This window comes from Electrona antarctica, assembly GCF_951216825.1.
Source record: "Electrona antarctica genome assembly, chromosome: 18".
Lineage (NCBI taxonomy): Eukaryota > Metazoa > Chordata > Actinopteri > Myctophiformes > Myctophidae > Electrona > Electrona antarctica.
In genome coordinates this window covers 29,006,806-29,026,182 of record NC_136799.1, presented here as the reverse complement: position 1 = coordinate 29,026,182, position 19,377 = coordinate 29,006,806, and the positions used below count along the sequence as shown (strand labels likewise).

The 19,377-nt window shown below is 42.7% G+C and overlaps 1 protein-coding gene across 1 annotated transcript; it reads right to left on the bottom strand.

The window, feature by feature from the left end:
* Nucleotides 1-528: 528 nt before the first annotated feature.
* e2f2 (E2F transcription factor 2) lies at nucleotides 529-18,722 on the bottom strand. Its single transcript, XM_079527774.1, has 7 exons — nucleotides 17,949-18,722; nucleotides 7,981-8,080; nucleotides 7,501-7,720; nucleotides 6,842-7,003; nucleotides 5,139-5,253; nucleotides 4,501-4,771; nucleotides 529-2,617 (listed from the first exon to the last, which is right to left on the bottom strand). The coding sequence occupies exons 1-7, from the start codon at nucleotides 18,231-18,233 to the stop codon at nucleotides 2,340-2,342; spliced, it is 1,431 nt and encodes a 476-aa protein (XP_079383900.1). The 5' UTR covers nucleotides 18,234-18,722; the 3' UTR covers nucleotides 529-2,339.
* Between the last annotated feature and the right edge of the window lie 655 nt (nucleotides 18,723-19,377).

Sequence of the window (19,377 nt, the reverse complement as noted above, 5' to 3'; positions counted from 1 at the left end):
TGGCTATATCCTGCGGCAGAGAAGTTGCAGCGCCGGAGTCAATGGTGGCGGTTAAAAGCATGTAAAAAGCAAGTAAATGTATCAATTCTGCAATGCACTTTAGAAATACTCTTACAAGTAAAAGTCCGGAATTCAAAATTCACTTGAGAGTAAAAGTACAAAACTATTGGTATCATAATGTACATAATGTATCATAATGTACATCATAAGTACCAAAAGTAGAAAGTACTCATTATGCAGAATGTCCCATTTCACAAGTTTTCAAATCTTTTGAAAATAGCCGATATCGGCTATTTTCAAACTCACAATGCGTCACATGTGACCTTGCGTGGGGGGGTGTAGTGGAGTAGAAAAGTAGAGAAAATTGGAAATACTCTAGTAAAGTAAAAAATACCTCAAAATTGTGCTCGAGTAAATGTACTTATTTCCACCACTGCATTCTGGATCATGTGGAGGGCATTCAGTGAGTATGTATGTGCAAATGTACTTTGCACATACCTCTTCGACAACAACAGAACCCAAATGTAAATCATGGCTTTGATATTTATTAAATCAATTCAAACAGACCACACAACATAACAAAATATTAAGTGCTGCATGTCATTAAAACACAGTAAAATCATATGTACAATGGTATCAAATTTCCAATTATTTTCAGAAAAGTAGGTATAAATAAAAAACATTCTGTACAGAGAAAAACAAAAAAACAAAACACTACAACATTTCGGAATTCACATTCTCTAATCTACATTTTGAAAACACACATGTAGATACACACCCAAATTCCCAAACCTTCAAATACACACACACACACAAACACACACACCATTTCAAGTTTTGGTAGGACAGGACACATAGCTTATCTCCCACAGTGTGGGGAAGCAAAGAAAATAAAAACAAAACAAACATCACACTTCAGTAAGGAATTCAGGTAGCCAAATGTCTAGAATGTCCAGATAGTTTTAATGACAGACAAGTCACAACTTTGACTTTGGGGGCACTTATTTTGACTTAAAAAAAAAGAAGGTAAAACTACCAAATGTAGAGTAAAAAAAGTTGACGTTTTAAAGTAGTCATTGTTTCTGTATCTGTGCATTGGCAAAACACAAACTGCCAAAAGTACTCCCCTAAAACAAGGAGAGAAAATTACACCAATTAACATTAATTACATCACTTAACTCATGACCGAGCAACAACCCAGATGTTGCATATCCATATAGTATTTCTCTACTAACCAAAAAGTAATTTGATGTCATCAATTAAAAATAAGCTATCAAAGTTGATGTCATCAATTAAAAATAAGCTATCAAAGTTGATGTCATCAATTAAAAATAAGCTATCATATCTTTATCATTGATAGATTGTTGCGGTTCAATCGGTAGCCATTTTGTTCATAAGAAGACCTATTTGCTTTGGCTATTGGTCCAGCATAGATTATGAGAAAATTTGAAAACATGTTGCAATGCTAACTATAACGGCACCTGGCCTTACAAAAGACTTAAAGCAAAATAGAACGACCCTGATTAGGTAGAGAACATACACCTTCAAAATCAGATCTACCTGCATTTTTCACATAGATAAAAGTTAATGGTAAGATTCTCAAATTATTTACAATTGATCAAATAAGAAAGTCCATATTGACAGCAATATTTGATAGAAATAATCTTGCTGAAGTATCTGTGATGAGATACATGAAGATAAGGTTTCTTAACACCCACTCTGTGTGGCTCTGGGTGTTGGGTTTTAGCTTACTCTCATCCAGTGACTGAATCCTGTTGAACTGAAAGACAGTTAAAGCAGTACAAGGCTGCCCCCTACGGGTCAAAGAGTGGAACAAACATTTAAGACTTTGGAATTGAGGAAGACAAAAAAATAAAAATTCCTGAGATATCTCACTGTAAACACCGCCTCGAATGCCCACAATTCATTTACCAGGTGATGTGATATGCATAATAAACCCCCATGTTTGTACGACATTACAAACTATTCCTTGGTCAGCATATTTATGGCAGTTTGACAGAAACAAATCTACCAGCTCAGAAACAGCGCGTCCTACTGGTGGTACAGTGTGAGTGTACCACACCAGTGTCCATCACAGACCAACCCTGTATCCCAGTTGTCCTCTTTAAAAAATAATGTAAAAAATGTTTTGCATTATAAAAATAAACCAAGAGGAGTAACTCCCCTTTTATAATCATTGACATCGAACAGGCATGGCTAAAGCAAATAGTAATGGCTTCATAGTGTAATGTTTCCCACCCCAACGAGGCATTCCAGACAATTTGACCTCCTCTTTTCCTCCACTTGCCCCCTTCTTCCCACACCTTGCGTCATTTATCTCAACTCCGGAGCAGATCTCCCAGGTCATAGGTGTCAAAAAAGTCGGACACCCCCTCCCCGTCCTCCAAGCTCCAGAGGTAGTCGTCATGGTCCAGGGGTGGAGAGAAGCTGACGAAGGGGGTGTTGGGATCTGGGATGAAGGCAGTGCCAGGGAGCTGGTCCTCGGTGATCTGGAGCAGGCTGGGGGGCAGGCCCAGAAGACCCTCCACGTCCAGCAGAGGCGAACTGGAGGCGGCCGGGGTGGCGGGAGGGGCCGTGGCTGCATTAGACAGGTTAACTGTGTGAAGAGTAGCAGGAGAGGAGAGAAGAGAACCCAGGATGAAATCGAGCTCACAATCGTCTACAGTGGAAGGATTCAAGAGGACAGACGACTTGATGAAAAATAAAAACTTCTACAAAAAATTGATTTCAACTAAAAAAAACTGTTTTCGTATTTTCAACAGTTGTGAGGGAGAACTAAGAAATAGCACATTAAATGATCAAACATGCTAATAAAAGCCGATAAATTTGATTTGATTTATTTATTAGATCCCAATTAGCTTACTGTACAATTACAGCAGATACTCTTCCTGGGGTCTAAAAAACCCAGACATATTTCATATCATTACATACACCATTCATACAATGCAACAGTACAACAAAAAACACTAACTCATAACCTGTCTGTTACATTTGATAGCTCCACAGTATGATTTAATCTTCAAGTAAAAGGAGGGGTGCCCAAAAGGTAGATTGCGATCTACCAGTAGATCACAACGGCTGTGCGGGTATGACATCTGCCACTTGAATTATGACTTAATTGATTTTACATAAAAATTCAATAGTGTTGCACACAAATGTTAGTAGCATTACAAAGTTATATGCAAAAAAAATAAACTACCATTTACCCAGCTCTATTTCCCATTCCAATATGGTGTCATTAAAAACGGCAATACTGTTGGGCAAAGACCTGCCCCCGCCTGCCTCTGATAGGCTTACCGAATGTCCCCTTCTGTGATGCACACGGAACTCCTTCGCCTCTATATGTGTCACTCACAGTACTAGTAAATGGTTACGGCCCCCTCGCGACTTTCCCTACTTGCGGGACTCTGGAGAACGAGGATATACTATTCTCTCCATATCGGGTCGCAACTCGAACAGGGCTGAGTCGGCTCTAGCGACCTTCGCAACATCGTGCCTTAGCGTGTTAAAACTGATCTTTTTAACCAATTAAAGCATGGGCCTAGATAAATGATGAACACTTGGTGATGTACTAAATGCTTCCCTTAGCTAGCTTAGCTTTAGCCCCCCGGGAGTGCTCGAGACACCGCAGTCACACTGGACAACCCAAACTTCTGAGTAGGGTAGGTCAGTGCGGGCACTCGGCACACCTGTGGTGCAGCGCACTAGATTTTCAAACGACAATATAAACGAACGACAAGAGGGCACACCAGGGCCTGGGCCGTGGCTCAGTGGTCCAGGCACCGTGGCTGGTAATCCAGCTTGGCAGTGTGCTGCGGGTTCGACTCCCGATCCCGACAGCCCTCACTGAATGTCTTCCCCCCATCTCTCTCCCCATTTCCTGTCAGCCTACTGTCTGTCCCTCCATAAAATATATAAAATAAAGGCGAAAGCCACAAAAAACCATAAAAAATAAAAAAGAGGGTACACCAGTGTGCTCAGTGCAAATTTCCGAACGCACCCTCTATCTCCTGCTGGCTTGAGGCACTCTGGTGGACCACAACTCACTTATTGTGATATATTAATAGATCTGCCTTTATGAAAATACAACTCCACAATGAGTTTTGTGAATAGTTACGGCGAAATTATATTAGCTAATAATAGGTTGCAATATATACGTTTTTTTGTTTAACTGAAAACTGTGAAATGGGAAGCGTTTCCAAACAAGCCTATCCTGCGCCATCATCGGATAAAAAGCGGTCCACGTATTATGCAGTTCTCAATTATGCAGTACATTGACCAGTACATTTTAAAAGGCAGACACTATGCAGTTGCCTTTTGGTCATCTCTCATAGGTTTAATGTAAAATGGTGGTGCCTTTTTTTAAGCGGATAGTACTCTAAAATGTCCAATGATACCTTTATTTTTTATTCACCAGCATTATTTGTCAACAGAGTTTCTGGCACATTCCAGCATGATGTCACATAAAGCCCAGCTTACCCTCCATAGGCTCCTCTTTGACACTGTACTCTTCTTTGACACTGTACTCTTCTTTGATACAGCACTCTTCTTTGATAGTGTAGTTCGGAGGGCCCATGGTGGGTGTAGAAGGGGGACCCAGGGACTGAGGTAGGGGTTGTGGAAATTCCTTTTTGGGAGTGTTGGAGGATTTGATGGGGCTGGCATCCTCCAGAGCCTCCTCTGGACACAGGTACACTTCGATGGGACCATTCTTACTCTTTAGATAGATCTGTAACGATCCTTGCTGACCCTAGTGATGAGGGTAGAAAGAGAGGATAGTTGTTCAAGTTAAAAGTCGACATTCACAATTGCATAGCATCGGGACGTCTAAATGTAACCAAAATGGCTTTTTCTGTGCCCATTTTCATTCTTCCAATTTAGTCAATTCCCTATGCCCTATGCTATTCCCATGTATTCTAGTCCCTTGTCACTGCTAACCCCTAGACTAACGCTAACCCTTTCACGAGCACGTCCAATTGCGTCCATTGGAACACTTAATGCTTATTAAATCTAAATTGAAAATTAAAGAAATCTGAAACTGAAACTATAACGACCACCTCAGGAACTTTACCCCTGTGCCACCCTCAGCGCACCTGGAAACCAAAATATGAACTCACCCCTGCTGCCTCCGGCACCTCCAGCTTGGTGTCTGCAGGGGCCTTGACGGCAATGACCGTTTGATCCTGGAGAGTGGCTATGGAGCGTATGTCATGGTAGGTCACATAGCCCAATGTACAGTGGCGTTAAGGGTTATAACAATATAATTTATGAGATACAGATCATAAACACGCAGAGAAAGATTTATATCTGCGATTCTGTTTCAATAATTATGGGTCATGATGAATCTGCATAACTAGTGCTGCTGGTGACAGATCTCACAAAACCAGCTTGAGAAAATGTAAATGTCATTGACAAAAAGGTTGTTTCAACTTGTCTAGTACAATCTCACATAAAAAAGCAGTCCCAAACCTTTTAGCCTGTGACCCAAAAGAGAAATGTGATGTGTCCCCGGGAACCAAACAACTGAAAATAGAAGATACAAGCTCACATTGTGTTGCTCCGCAACGCGTTGTGAGCTTGTAGATCAGCTATTTTCACTTCCACTTAAAATGTGGAGAAAAAAAAGAAACCAAACTAGAAAAAGTGCCCTTTTGGGCACAGGTCTCCACCAGGAGGATAGGAGTGTGTGTGTGATGTTTGGCCAAAATGTTTAGGAGCAATATAAATGTGTGTGTGTGTGTGTGTGTGTGTGTGTGTGTGTGTGTGTGTGTGTGTGTCGCGGCTTGGCCTGTTGTAGCGCCACCATGAGGCTGATTTGAAAACGGTCAAGTGGCATTTCTTCCAAAGCCTAGTGGGAATCTGCATGCACAGTTTCACCACAATCGGACGCTGCGTTGAGTAGTTGTGGCGATTTGTACAAAACGGGTACAAAGCGGGCTACTCCTGAAAAGTTTAGAAGCCAATCGTAGCCAATGAGGGTGGATTATGAGAAATCAAACAAACCCGTCTTGATCACATGACTATGGAGAGCATGTGTACCGATTTGCGTCAAATTTGGATAAAATCTGAAGGAGTAATATTAGAAAATGTTTTTTACATATGTCGGCCTCCTGGTGGCGCTATAAAGAGCAGATGTGAAAAATTCCAGGCAAGGGTTTTTCCTTGGCTTCTAGGGAGTTGGCATACAAAGTTATTCACAGATCCGTGCAGTTAGAGGTAAAAACACTTTTCGGCCAATTATAGCGCCACCATGAGGCTGAGTTGAAAATGTTCATGTGGCATTTCTTCCTCTGCTTAGTGGGAATGTGCGTGCACAATTTCACGGAAATCACACGATGTGTTCATGATTTGCAGCATTTTGTTTGAAACTGAGCACTCCTGCAAACTTTGGAAGCCAATCTTAGCCAATCAGGATGGAGTCTGAGAAATCTGAAAGACACGTTTCGTTGAATGGCTCTAGAGAGACTGTGTACCAATTTGCGTGATGTTTGGACAAAATATGTAGGTGTACTGTCCAAAAACTTGTTTTGCACAAAGCGGCCTCCTGGTGGCGCTATAACAGGCCGTTCTGGAAATTGCCAATCATCGTTGGCATCCAGGGAGTGTGTGTGCAAAATTTGGCATCGACCGGGTTAACGGTGCCGGAGATTAGCTGTTCACAGACGGACGGACACACGGACACACGGACGGACGGACACACGGACGGACGGACGGAGTGCAAAACATACTCTCTCCCCATGCCTTCGGCCTGGTGGAGACAAAAAGCAGAGATATTACCTGTGACCCACAAAAATCTGTCAAATCAAAATATAAAGGATATCTTTGGCTGTCTTTGTACTCTGTGAGGTGTTTGAGCTGTGCAGAGCTGGACTGGATCAGTTCATCCAGCGCTGCCTCGGCTCTCTCCAGGTCCCCTAGCTCCTTCCTCAGTGCACGGGCCTTCGGCCCTCCTCCTGCACCACCCTCAAATACACCTCCAACCCTGGGAGCACACACACACACAGCATGAGAAGTGTAAGCCAGGCGCGGTTCAACGATAAACAGTCATACAGTGTTGTCAGACTAGTATCACACCATGGTGATATCCTGTAAGTGGGAGTCTAAACTAAAAAAACATTGTTAATCAGTGGTCTAGGACTGGGCTCCCCAACCTGGGGACCATTCGCTGGTGGTTTCCGAATGAGTTGTATTTGAGAATTATTAATGTCACAACAGCCACACACACACACAGTCCTATGTATCACGCTGCTATCGCTCGCTACTGGTAGCTTACTTAACAAAACAAAAGGCAGTAGTTTAGTTTTACAACCCAGTGAAACCCATTGTGCATGACCCCCCCAGTCTGTCCAGAATGTCAATGAGGTGCTAAATGTTAATGCACAACCAAAACAACCCTCCCAAGTCAAAGACTACAATCTGACTCAAAACAGTTGTACCGTATTGCCTATTCCATTCCAGCCTATACTGTATAGTACTCACATCCACTGGATGTTGTTCTTCGACTTCTTGCGAATGAGCTGAACCCCTTCCAGGACATTCGTGATGTCATAGATGCGTCTTTTCTGGACCTCGAGGACCTCGGTGGCCCAGTTGAGGTCCAGGACGCCATCGGGAGACTCGGAGATCAGGCCCACAAACTTCTTGGTCAGCAGGCCCAGAGAGGTGTCATACCGCGTCCTCTCCCCAGGAGACTTGGGAGCTGAGGGCAACACACATGAGACAAACAGGCACATGAGATGAGATTTTTGACAGGATAGGTGGGCACCAAGGTAGAGTGGGCACCTCAGTGAGGAAACGAACGACTCAGAACACAATAGTTCCGCCTTAGAGAATTTTGGTTCCTACCTAAACTACTGCACTGAAACGGACACAGAGGCAGTTATAGCGGACCCCCGCAGATAATAATACAGCTGGTAATTAATTGATTTAATCAATTCTTGTTTACTCAAGTATACTTACTTCTGGGACTTGCTATCCTGTTGGCGGCAGTGCCTTTGCCTTTTGGGGTGCGGAACTCTGGCAGGTAAAGAGGGTCTTCTAGGTCCAGCTTCCTCTTAGCCTGGAGAAAAGAGTAGATTTATATTAACCCTTGTGTCCCTTTCTGGATGACTTTTCAAAAAATCTCAAATACTCAAAAACACGCAAAAGTAGCTGAGCTTGTAGATTGGCTATTTTCGGTATTTGTCCTATTATTAACTAAGTATGGGGCATAAATGCAAACATGAAACATGCAAGGTGCCAAGACAACAGTGTTTACCATAAGCCCCTGAAACCATCATCTTTGGATGACAATCACTAATGCGCTAAGCACCACAAAGTAGCCACCCTACTTGAATCGCTGTTGTTGGGGAACAACACTTCATCCTAAATACTTCATCATCCTAAATGACAAATCACATTGATTTCGGTCAAGCTTTAAATCATGGGCATAAAATGTACGGAATAAGGCCCGCCCATCCCTGGAGCTGAGACAGGTGAAAGTGCTAAATAAGGGATTGCTGAATAGTGCGAAGCCGTAAATGTGACGGCAGCCCTCTAGAGCTTGGAACAAAGACGGGGGTCCCCCCAGCCCCATCACACATGCTCAAGTACTTCAAGGGGGGGCTGGTGGTCTTGAGTGAGTGAGTGAGTGTGTGTGTGTGCCTGGGACCGCCTCCCGACCTACTGCCCGCGAAACACACGGAAATCCCTAGAATCATTCAATGACTTCCTCCTCCCCTCCCGTCCCCTATGCCCTCCCCTTTCATCTGGCTGCCATTACAACACACAGGGCTCTCTCATGCATTGATGCTATCACACTGCCACCACAAACAAGCACAGCGCGCACACGCACGGTTGATCACCTGACTGCAAATGTGCTACAAACCTAACACCTACACACACAAACCTTGACTCACCATAAAATCTAAAAACACCTTTGACTACTATGCTGACTGACCTACAAAGCTCTGTCATAAATTCTCATAATTAAACTGAAAGACATTCCCTAATTACAAGGGATGGGAAGTGGGGTCGACGGCTCAATTTTAACATTGGACAAATTGGGCGAAGCGAATGAAAGAAAGTTGACAAATATATTATTTTCCATTTATTTCCAAGGCTCCTATTAAATGTGTAATGTTCCCACGCACGTTATTATTAGCTCCTACAAATTGTACAATATTGGCCTTTTAGACTACTAGGCCTTCAGCTTAAAGTACTGATGCAGTACCGCTATACTTGACAGGATTTAACAAGAGAGTGCACAAAAACCAACTTTATGTGCATCCACGTATAGACCCACACATGACCAGCCTTGCGACACATACAGCCGACTGAACTAATGAGGCGTAGGATTTCATCCAGACATTGCTGTGGCTGCCGGGTAATTAGTAGCTTCTGGTTATAACCTCAGTCATCCAGCTACTGGTATCTTTCTAACCCTCCATCTCCCTCTGAGCCTACACGCTAGTTAGTACCACTGTATTCTTACTTTTCTTTTTTCTGCCTTCCATACATGTTCATGGACAACGTATACACTTTAAGGAACCGTATATGTGTATGTCTTAATGTGCTGAAGAGGAAGCAAAAGAGCAGCTCAAGTGTTCAGGACAGTTTTGGTGAATTATCTTCCTGTGCACCATTGAAAGATACAATGAAAGCAATAATTGGAGTTGCTCTCTATTCATAGCTGTTGCTATGCAGCTAATAAAACTGTTCTTTGAGAATACTGACTCCTGCTTGATGCGATATGACTACTGGGATGTACCAGGATAACGCCTGTAAACTAAGGTCAACTGTCTAACATCATACCAAATCCATGTATTCCATTTGATTTGATTGTTTATGATTGTTTATATGTAAAGAACACAGCGTAATTTGTTTCTGGGTGGGAGGCCGACGGCAGGGGGTCCGTCCATCACTGAACTAGTGACTGTGACTTCTACAAATTGGTAAGGGCACCTGTTCAGCAGGGTGCTGAACTGGGAGGGATAGCGTTTCCCTCCACACACACGTTACACTACACCCCCCCCCTGCGACCTGTTGAAATCTTCACTGTAAGGTGAAAGCGGCTGGTGAGTGACCAGTGTAAGGGTGTTGCCAGATTTTGTGAGAGACATAAGCAACCAGGTGTAGGCCCAAATGACTAGGCCACATGAGCACTTTAAGCCCATATACTAATACTCTATACATCAGCTCTTGTAGCTGATGTATAGAGTCACAGCAAGTACCGATGCAACGCGTTTAGCTTGTATATCTGAAATAATGAGGAATATTTGTATTTTTTTTTATTTAAACATTCCAACAACACAAATCTGGTACGGGGCTCCCTGGCACAAAATAAAATCAGATGGGGGTTGGGGACGAATACATAATTAATTTGGGGGTCCATGATGTTAAAATATGTGATAACCACTGGTTTAAATTATAATTAAAAATGTTTTAAAGCCAGCCCAAATAAGCAACTACACTTTGTTAAGAAACAATGAGAAAAAAAACGCAATCCGCAACTACCAATACTATTTACAAGCGACTTTACAGACACAGAAGCCCAAAGTTGCTTAAAATAAGTGGACATGGCAACGCTGACTTCACCCTCCAAAACTAACAGTAGGGGTTGGCAGTGACAGGCCAGGGTTATAAACACATGGGGGTGAATTGTAATTGATTAAATTGGGGAGAAAATTAAAACTACATAAGAAATAGTTGATAGGGCATGGACTAAACCAGGAAGAGTAGGTGCCTTGGGGTTGCTGTGGGGTTAATGAAGGCTGCCATTGTCCCAGGGTGCTCCATGACATGTCCACCTGTTAGTTAGCGACATCTGGAACTCCACAGCAGGTGTGTGTGTGTGTGTGTGTGTGTGTGTGTGTGTGTGTGTGCTAATCTTTACAGCATATGGGCATAGAAGACAGGCAGAGTCACACAAAGGACAAGAGTGACAGCCCAGTTTTTCTTTAAATGAAGACAGAATAATGTGGGATACTGGGATTAACAAGCACTGTGTTGCCTCAACACCACTCTGACTGTATAGCTGTCAAATACAGAAACTACAGGAGATATGTCCGCGTGGGTTAACAACATCTATGACAACTGCAGCTTGGAGACATCTTGCCTGATTCCTCCCTGGTGTATTTCTAAAGATTTTAGGTTATTATTTATGTTATGTCAAGAAGGTGTAGAGAGAGGGAAAGTCTTGTAACACATAGCACTGACTGGAATCAAACAGGAGATGTTGCAATCATACTGTCACGCCACATTCCTCCTCAATCTTAGCATTCAGATGGGAAGAAAGTATACATATTATAGATGTATGTGTATACTTTTTCTTCCCATCTGAACAAAACACGTACTCCGTGTATAAGACACGGCATGACCTCATAGGTCTTCTCTTTGACACTCAACCATATCCAGGGCGTCAAATGAGAACGAGAACCAACGGTTTCAGCCTGCAGCTGTATGGGGTGAGGGTGGGGGGCTCCTTTTGCTCGCATGAGAGATTTATATGGTGAGTCAGCCAAGTTATGCAAACAGCATTTCAGCTCTAGTGAAAATACAGCCGGCCTGTCTCTCACTCAGCAAACTTCCCATCACTCTGAAAATGAACACATTAATACAGAGTGCAGATATGGAAAGGAAGGAAATCCTCACAGGCAAGCACAAAGACACTAGTGGAATGCATCGTCATAAAAGGACATGCACATTTATTGCCATGATTAAGGCAATGTGAAAGTGAAACGGGAGACCTGCAGCAAGCCAAACCAATTCAAATAAGTCCACAATCTACACATAGCATACCATTATTAAGGCTGCTGAACGACATGAAAAATTATAGTTAAATATTTTGAGCTCTTTGGTGATATATATATATATATATATCTGAATATATTAGGGTTTTAAATTTAATAAATACTGAAATGTATGAGGGAATATAAAATTGTTACGCTCCTCTGCCTCTCTCAATAGCTGTGTCTCTGTGGCGCAACAAACTTCAGGCTTGAATCTACTGCAGTCCTACCAGCCATTTATCCCCAAGTCAGTAATGACCACACTATTACTATTGCCTCATTTTGCCTAGTTACACCCAAGAGCTGCACATGATTTGCTTCTCTCTGTTGCTATTCCTCCCTCACTTCATTCCCGCCGTTTCTCTGTTGGTGAACTTTCCACGGTGGTATTTTGCTCATAATCTCAGTCATGTGACAGACTTTCAACACTCTGTTAGCTGGGCCTCTCCTCAACCAACAAACCACGTCTATCAGGCTACAGTGAGCTCCACTTCCATCTAAGCCAAGGGCAAGTCCTTGTATGCCTGCAAATAGTATATGTTGCTCTCTGTACACAAAACCATACTTACCACACCCATGGTCAAATAATAACAATGCCTGCTCCATTAGCTGTTGGCATGATTGTCAATGTGTCCCTGAGGGAGTGAAAGAAAGGCAAGGGCGGATCTGTTTTGGGTGGGCTGGCGGAGGAGTAGGGGGGCTTTGATATGCAAACCCCCTCCCACTGAGGACATTATGGTCCTCCTGGGCCTAGATGCTGGCCTGAGGCTGGGCTAAAACAAGGTACATGATGGAAAGTAGACAGGGATTAGGGAATGATACAGTTTTTGGTTCAAGTGTGAACAGCAGGGCAACGTGGCCAATCTCACACTCCGGCAGCCTGGTCTCACAATCTGAATGAAATTCACCACAGGGATTTCTATGGAGGACCGCTGGAGCCAATGTGCGAAGGACATTGCATACAAATGCTTAGAATTTGCATTACATTCACACACCGATGGCAGAGAAAATGCAAGGCAACAACCTGTCTGCTCATCAGCAGCACTTAAGGATTCAGTCAGTGTCTTGAGTTGCTCAAAGGCAGCTCTACTGTCTGAGCCCACTGACATTTATAAGTCATAGGTGCATTGACTTCAACAGAAACCTGTAAAGAAAAAGGGGGTGTTTCCTACCTGCTGGGAAATTTAAAAAAATCACACCTGTGTGAAGTGAGGGCCGTTCTTATCATTATACATCATCTCATGAACAACTGAATTTATGATTGGTTGGTCAAATTTACATCATATTTAGCGGACATTTGACCTAATTTCTCCTTTCATTGTCAATGGCAAAATATGAGACGTGTGGGGACAAGATTTAAGTCATATTTGGCAGACATTTGGCCTAATTTCTCCTTTCATTGTTAATGGCAAAATATTGAGACGTGTGGGGACAAAAGCTGTATATGTATATATATATATATATATATATATATATATATATATATATATATATATATATATATATATATATATGAGGGGATAGCAACCCTCAAAAATAAAATCACACCTGTGTGAACTGAGTGGTGCAACTCTGTGTGAGGGTGGGTCCCCGGAACTTCCAGACCCACAGGGTGCCAGCCCGGTTCCGGCACCTCTCCCTCTTTCTCTCCCCCTCCCCCTCTCTGTAATTAGCAGGCAACAGTGCAACACTATCTCTCTCTGTTTCTAGCACAACAGCGCCACTTTTGCCCCTACTGGTACTCTAAACATAGGGACATAGGGACAAGAGTACACGTGGACATAGGGACATTGCAGTTCCTTGGAGTGGTTGCACCACTCAAAAAAAACATATTCACATAGATTTGTACCAAACGGCTAGGTTATTTGATGGCCATAACGTTTCCGTGTTTCTCTTATGCCCACAATTTGTGCACATCTAATGTTGTAATGTAATTTATCCTTACTACATCATGCCATGAGTAGGGCAGGGAGCAAATAAATAATCAGCAAGTTGACACATTGTGGCACATCATGTTGCCCTGCTAACCCCACTAAAATACAAATCCTATGCTGTCTTTATTTAATATGACAGTGGTCTCACTGGTCTGATTCCTAGCCTATGATTCAAGTAGAAAACCTTTACCGGTGCCGATGCTACAGTGAGAGTGGCAAGCGCTGACCAGACCTTATGGTACTTCGTCGGATCCTAGGGCAGCCTAAACCTTTCTAAACCTCACACCCTCACTCTCAACCAGAAAGGAACCTGAGCGAGTGCCACAACATTATCACCAGTTCACACAGGCAGCAAAAATGCTAGCATTGAGTAAGATATATATCTGTCTTTGAAGTTCTCTAGATGTACTGTTTACCATAAACACTTTCACATTGCAATTTCAAAAGGCAGGGCTGTGTCCCGGTAGGCATTCATTCCTAAAATCGCGTTTGATCACTGTACAAATGTTTCTCAAAGCAAGTGAGCGAGTGCCACAACATTATCACCAGTTCACACAGGCAGCAAAAATGCTAGCATTGAGTAAGATATATATCTGTCTTTGAAGTTCTCTAGATGTACTGTTTACCATAAACACTTTCACATTGCAATTTCAAAAGGCAGGGCTGTGTCCCGGTAGGCATTCATTCCTAAAATCGCGTTTGATCACTGTACAAATGTTTCTCAAAGCAACTTTCTAAGCTTGGATAATGGATACTGAGCCCTGCGTTTTGTTAAGCTAGCTCTCACCTAGCAAACCAGTGAGAATGTGGTTAGCATGTTGTTATTATAAGCATTAGTGGAAGGAAGTGAGCAGTTCAGAGAGGGACTGGCAGAAACCAAAGAAGCGTTAACGATCAGGTGGGACACTGGCGGAGGCATGTCCCACCTCATTACTGGGTCATTGTCAGAAGACTATGACCCTGACTTAACACTGAATATGTATGTATCACACCGCTAAGCCTAAAGGCTAACCCCCGAATCCTAAAAGGAAATGGTTGGCTTGTAAGGCTTGGCTAAATGTATCTGGTCTAAAAAACACACTTTGTGCTAAAACCTTTTGGAAAAAGAGAAAGCAAGAATATCCTTTTTCTGGAGATCCTGGACAATAACTCATTCCGTTTGGATGACCCAACTGTTTATCTCATGGTCCTTGTCCTCATCATAGAAGGCCATCTATTGAGTGACTCATTAATACTATGCTGCTGTGGCGTACATAATTTGTCATATACGACATGCACTGTGTCAGAGAGCAAAGGGCCATCCACTCCACATTCACAATAAGCCTCCTCTCCTCCTCTACTACAGTGCAGTGAGTGCACACATTCCTATGAAAAAGAAAAATCATGCCCCTTTTGTCAGTACACTAAACCACTCAAAAAGACCAATTATTTAGAAGCAAAATGTAATTTCCAATTCCCATTTTAGCCTCTCCTTTCAGTCCACCTATTAAAAAGAGAACAGATCTCTGTTTGTATTTGTATTTAAAACAAAAAAAATGAATAAACGGAACATTAATAATAAAAAAAGAGAACAGATTGAAAGGGGAACCATCATCCGATGTTTTGAAGGAGGGAAGGAAGGAATAGACACTTAACATCATGTGTTGCCGGTGGTGAATGATTGTTCATTTTCTGAACCTTGTTTATTTCTAAAAACAAACATTACTAGTGTTGCCAAAACATGCATCTGCTGCCTGCTGTCATAATGAAACATTATAAAATAAATAGAGGATTATGTGTTCAGAGGAAGTTTCCCAATGTCTGGACTTATGAAATCCATTAGTACATCCATCCTGCCATTTCCAGAATGTATCAATGAGAACACATTTCTTTAGTTCCTACTTCCTTTAAGCTCAATTTCAGGGTATAGAACCGTGTAGGGCAGGCATCTCATCAAACAGTAGTGATCTATAGCTGAATGTGCATTGTGCATAATCCCTTTTGGAAGTGTGGTCAATGTGGTTAGAACAGAGACAAACATAGAAAAGGAGTTGGCCTATAGTCTGTCTTGGGCAGAGAGAGCGCCCTATCAGTGTTAAAACACACTCAGCATCCTGGTTGCTGCTTATCAGGGAAGTGTCACCATCTCCTCCTGATGACACTGCATACAATACTGTGCCATATCGACCCAGGACTTATACACCCAGTGTTACAGTCCAACACCCTTCTGAACTACATGTTCAACTGAACAAGGTTGTGCTTTATTGCTACAACTTGTGTACGGGGACATATTTTTGAGGGGCAGCTAGCCCCTCATATGTTCAGCTTTTGGTGTGTGTTCACAAACTTTGTCCTACACAAACATTAAAATTCCCATTGACAATGAATGGACAATTTTACGTCAGTGTAAATTATTGATGACAACATTGATGATGAAGGTGAGGACACAAATTGTGATTGGCCGGAATGAGATGATGTATGATGATGCCCCTCACTTCACACAGGTGTGATTTCTGTTCAACGCATTTGACAATGCAGCAGCATAGGTATTAGGTAGTAATAATAATAATACAAACAATACAAAAAAGGAGTGTGCAAAAATAAGAGAAAATCTGCTTAACACGTATGTGGCTTTTGCCGACATTAATACATGTTTTTTCATGTGAGCAGTTCCTTATTACTAAGTCTGCTCGAAGTAAAACAGAAACCTGAAGATGCAAGAGGAAAGAAAAGGCTCAATATGGTAATAAGGTTCACCTTGTCCTATGATAAACCAGGTGGTAGCGGTAGCCTACATTTTCCACCTTACTTATGCTCAACTAATCCTCTTGGATGGGCCTATTAGTGGGTACAGGTCTAAGGCCAAGGGAGTTAGCATGAGATTTGGAGACCCTCCCGGCCCAGACTTGACCATTAACCCCTTTAGCCCCCGCTGCACTTCCTTGGGTCTGAGAAGATTGGTCCAGTGTTTGCAAGGAGGCCAACCCAACAAACAGCAACAGGTGTGCAGTCTGGACTGTCTCCATGTTGCTCACTCTATCCCAGTGCTGTCACATATTATACAGTATGTTGCACTGTACGGAGAAGGCCTTGAGCAGAAAAGGTCATCAAGCTTTTAACATAATCCAAAAATAGACAAATCAATGGCTTACATGTAACTAGAGTGAAGCACATATCATATGGTCAATAATAATAGTGCCATGAATACTACTACATTACATGGATATAAGGACAAACAAAGTCTCAGTGTCTCCCGGGAACATGCACATCATGTCCCATTCGCAGGAAAACATGCAGGCCAGTTGTCCAGTTACGACCTCTGACCGGCACCGGTGACCATAGACGGTTACACAGGACTACATGCCACATGACAGGTGCAGATCAGATACTGTAGGGTGTAGGTGAGTCCATGTTGATTATGGTTGGAAGTTGGAACAGCTGCCCTGTGGTGTAAACACTCAAACAAGCTGTCTAAATTAAGAGAGTACAAGCATACTCAGGTAATTATGACTTAATTACTTGTAATACCTGACTGGGCAGCCTAATCTTACCCCCAAACAAAGTGTATTTTTCTCGACTACTCTGAACCTTATTTCTACACTGCTAACACTAACAGAATGGAATATGTGCAGTGCTTTTTGTTTGGTGAAATAAATGTGATGTGATGTTATTGAGTCTTTAATGTGAAACCTGGTTTCTTGCATCAGTTTGAAATGACCCCCAGGCTTTGTTTGATTCAGTAATAGCTCTACCCCCACACACCCTGCAACCTCCCACTGTGGGGCAACTCATCCTTCCTTTTCACGAGGGGGCCCCCCAAAAACACTCCAAACATTATCAACTACGACCCCCAGACCCCCCCCCCCCCCAGCCCCCCATACACACACAGCATCCGAGGCCGAGCGTCATACACACATACTGTGTACAGTGTCTGTCTGTCTGTGCTACAGCTGGGGTGCGGGAGAAATGTCAGACATAAAGTAGTTTCTCAGAGTCCGCAAGAAATTGCGAAAGCAACACGACTCATTCACGTCAAACACAACAGCAGCCACAGTGGCTCCTCTGTGGCTTATCGCGTCAGCTCATCAGAAAAAACCCAGTTACAGTATCATGCATACCAATGCAAATCAGGAATGAATCTGCCCACACGGGGTGACGGGGCACTGGTTATTGATGCAGTACATTTAGTTTCTTCTATGTGTATTGTTCAAAGTGCGTGTGAGTGTGTGTTTGTTATAGTATTTACCGGCATTCGACCGGAGGATGATCTGGCCGGCTTAGCTTCTGGTCCGTGGGGGGTTGAATACAGGCAGCTCGCTCTTTGTTCAGCCACCGTGGTGTTGCAGATCTGGGTGAAATACCCAGACGGTATCGTGTGCATCGGTGGACTGGACAGTCCTGTGTGGAACAGGTCCGTCTTTGCTCCTCCGGTGGATAGAACCTTTAACTTCTGCTGCTGAGAGCACGGGAGTCCAGCGGCTCCCCGACCCAACGCCGGAGAGACTCCTTTAGGCACCCGCATCATTTTCATGAATGAGCTAAGCTTAAAACGCTGGCTAGCTTGTAAAAGTAGTGGTAGAAGTCTACTGTTTAAATAGCCTGGCACAGTGATAAATCTAGAACGATATTCTAAGGCTTTCTTGGTAGGCTGTCTGTAGACGAATATAATAACACTGCAACGAATTCGAAAAATAAACGTTACCCTGGTGAAATTAGCTGATGGAGTGCAACATGGATAAATGTAATGTGCAATCCACGCGTTTCAAATAAATGACTGTTTCGCGAATTAATTTAAAATAGCACCCTGGCCAGTGATCCTTTGTCCGGCAGCAAAGGTTGCACAGCAGATCGTATAGTAAAGAAAATAAATAAATAAACAAACAAACGGTCTTGTAGTTCAAAGTCCAATAATGTGCGTTTCTACAGTCCTCAGTCCTCACTGCGAAGCAGGTCCTCTTGAGAATGACAAATATAGGCTACTTTAGTTGTATTCCCCAGTTTTGGAATACGAGATGCTCTGTGACTCCCGTGATCCGCCAGCTCTCAGCTCTGCTCTCTCCATACAAGAGGACAAGAGGTAGGAAGAAGAACAGCTTTTTTTTACCGCCAAACTTCGTCCCGCGAAATTTAGATCTCCCGCGGTTAGCGCTCGCATTTGATAGGCTGACGGCACGCTCGGCATGTCACACTCCTCATACATTTGCAAAAGCTGTTGTATATGGGCGTGCCCGGCCTTGTTAAAGCAACAGCGTCGAGTTTTGGAACAGGGTGTTCTTTTGTGACCACTTGGGAGTTGGGACATGGGAGACAATGACCAGACTATGATGACTGAATCTATATTTTGCATACAGACAGTACATTATGAAGAGCAAATATCAGTGCAGCTTAAACATATATGCACGATGCATCAAGAGTCATTGCTTAGCTCTTAACATACTGTATGCCATGATGATAGGTAAATATAAAGGACTTTTAAAAAATATCTATGTATTGTCAACATTAAAACATGGGCCCCTTCTAATAATGTATAGATAGATAAATATATTAATGATAGATATTAAATATATTATTCAGCATACATTTCAAACAGTATAATGGTTAATGTAATGTAGCCCAATACAAGTAGCTGACCCTGTGCATAATGTCTTGATGATAATTGGATTAATTGAGCAGGC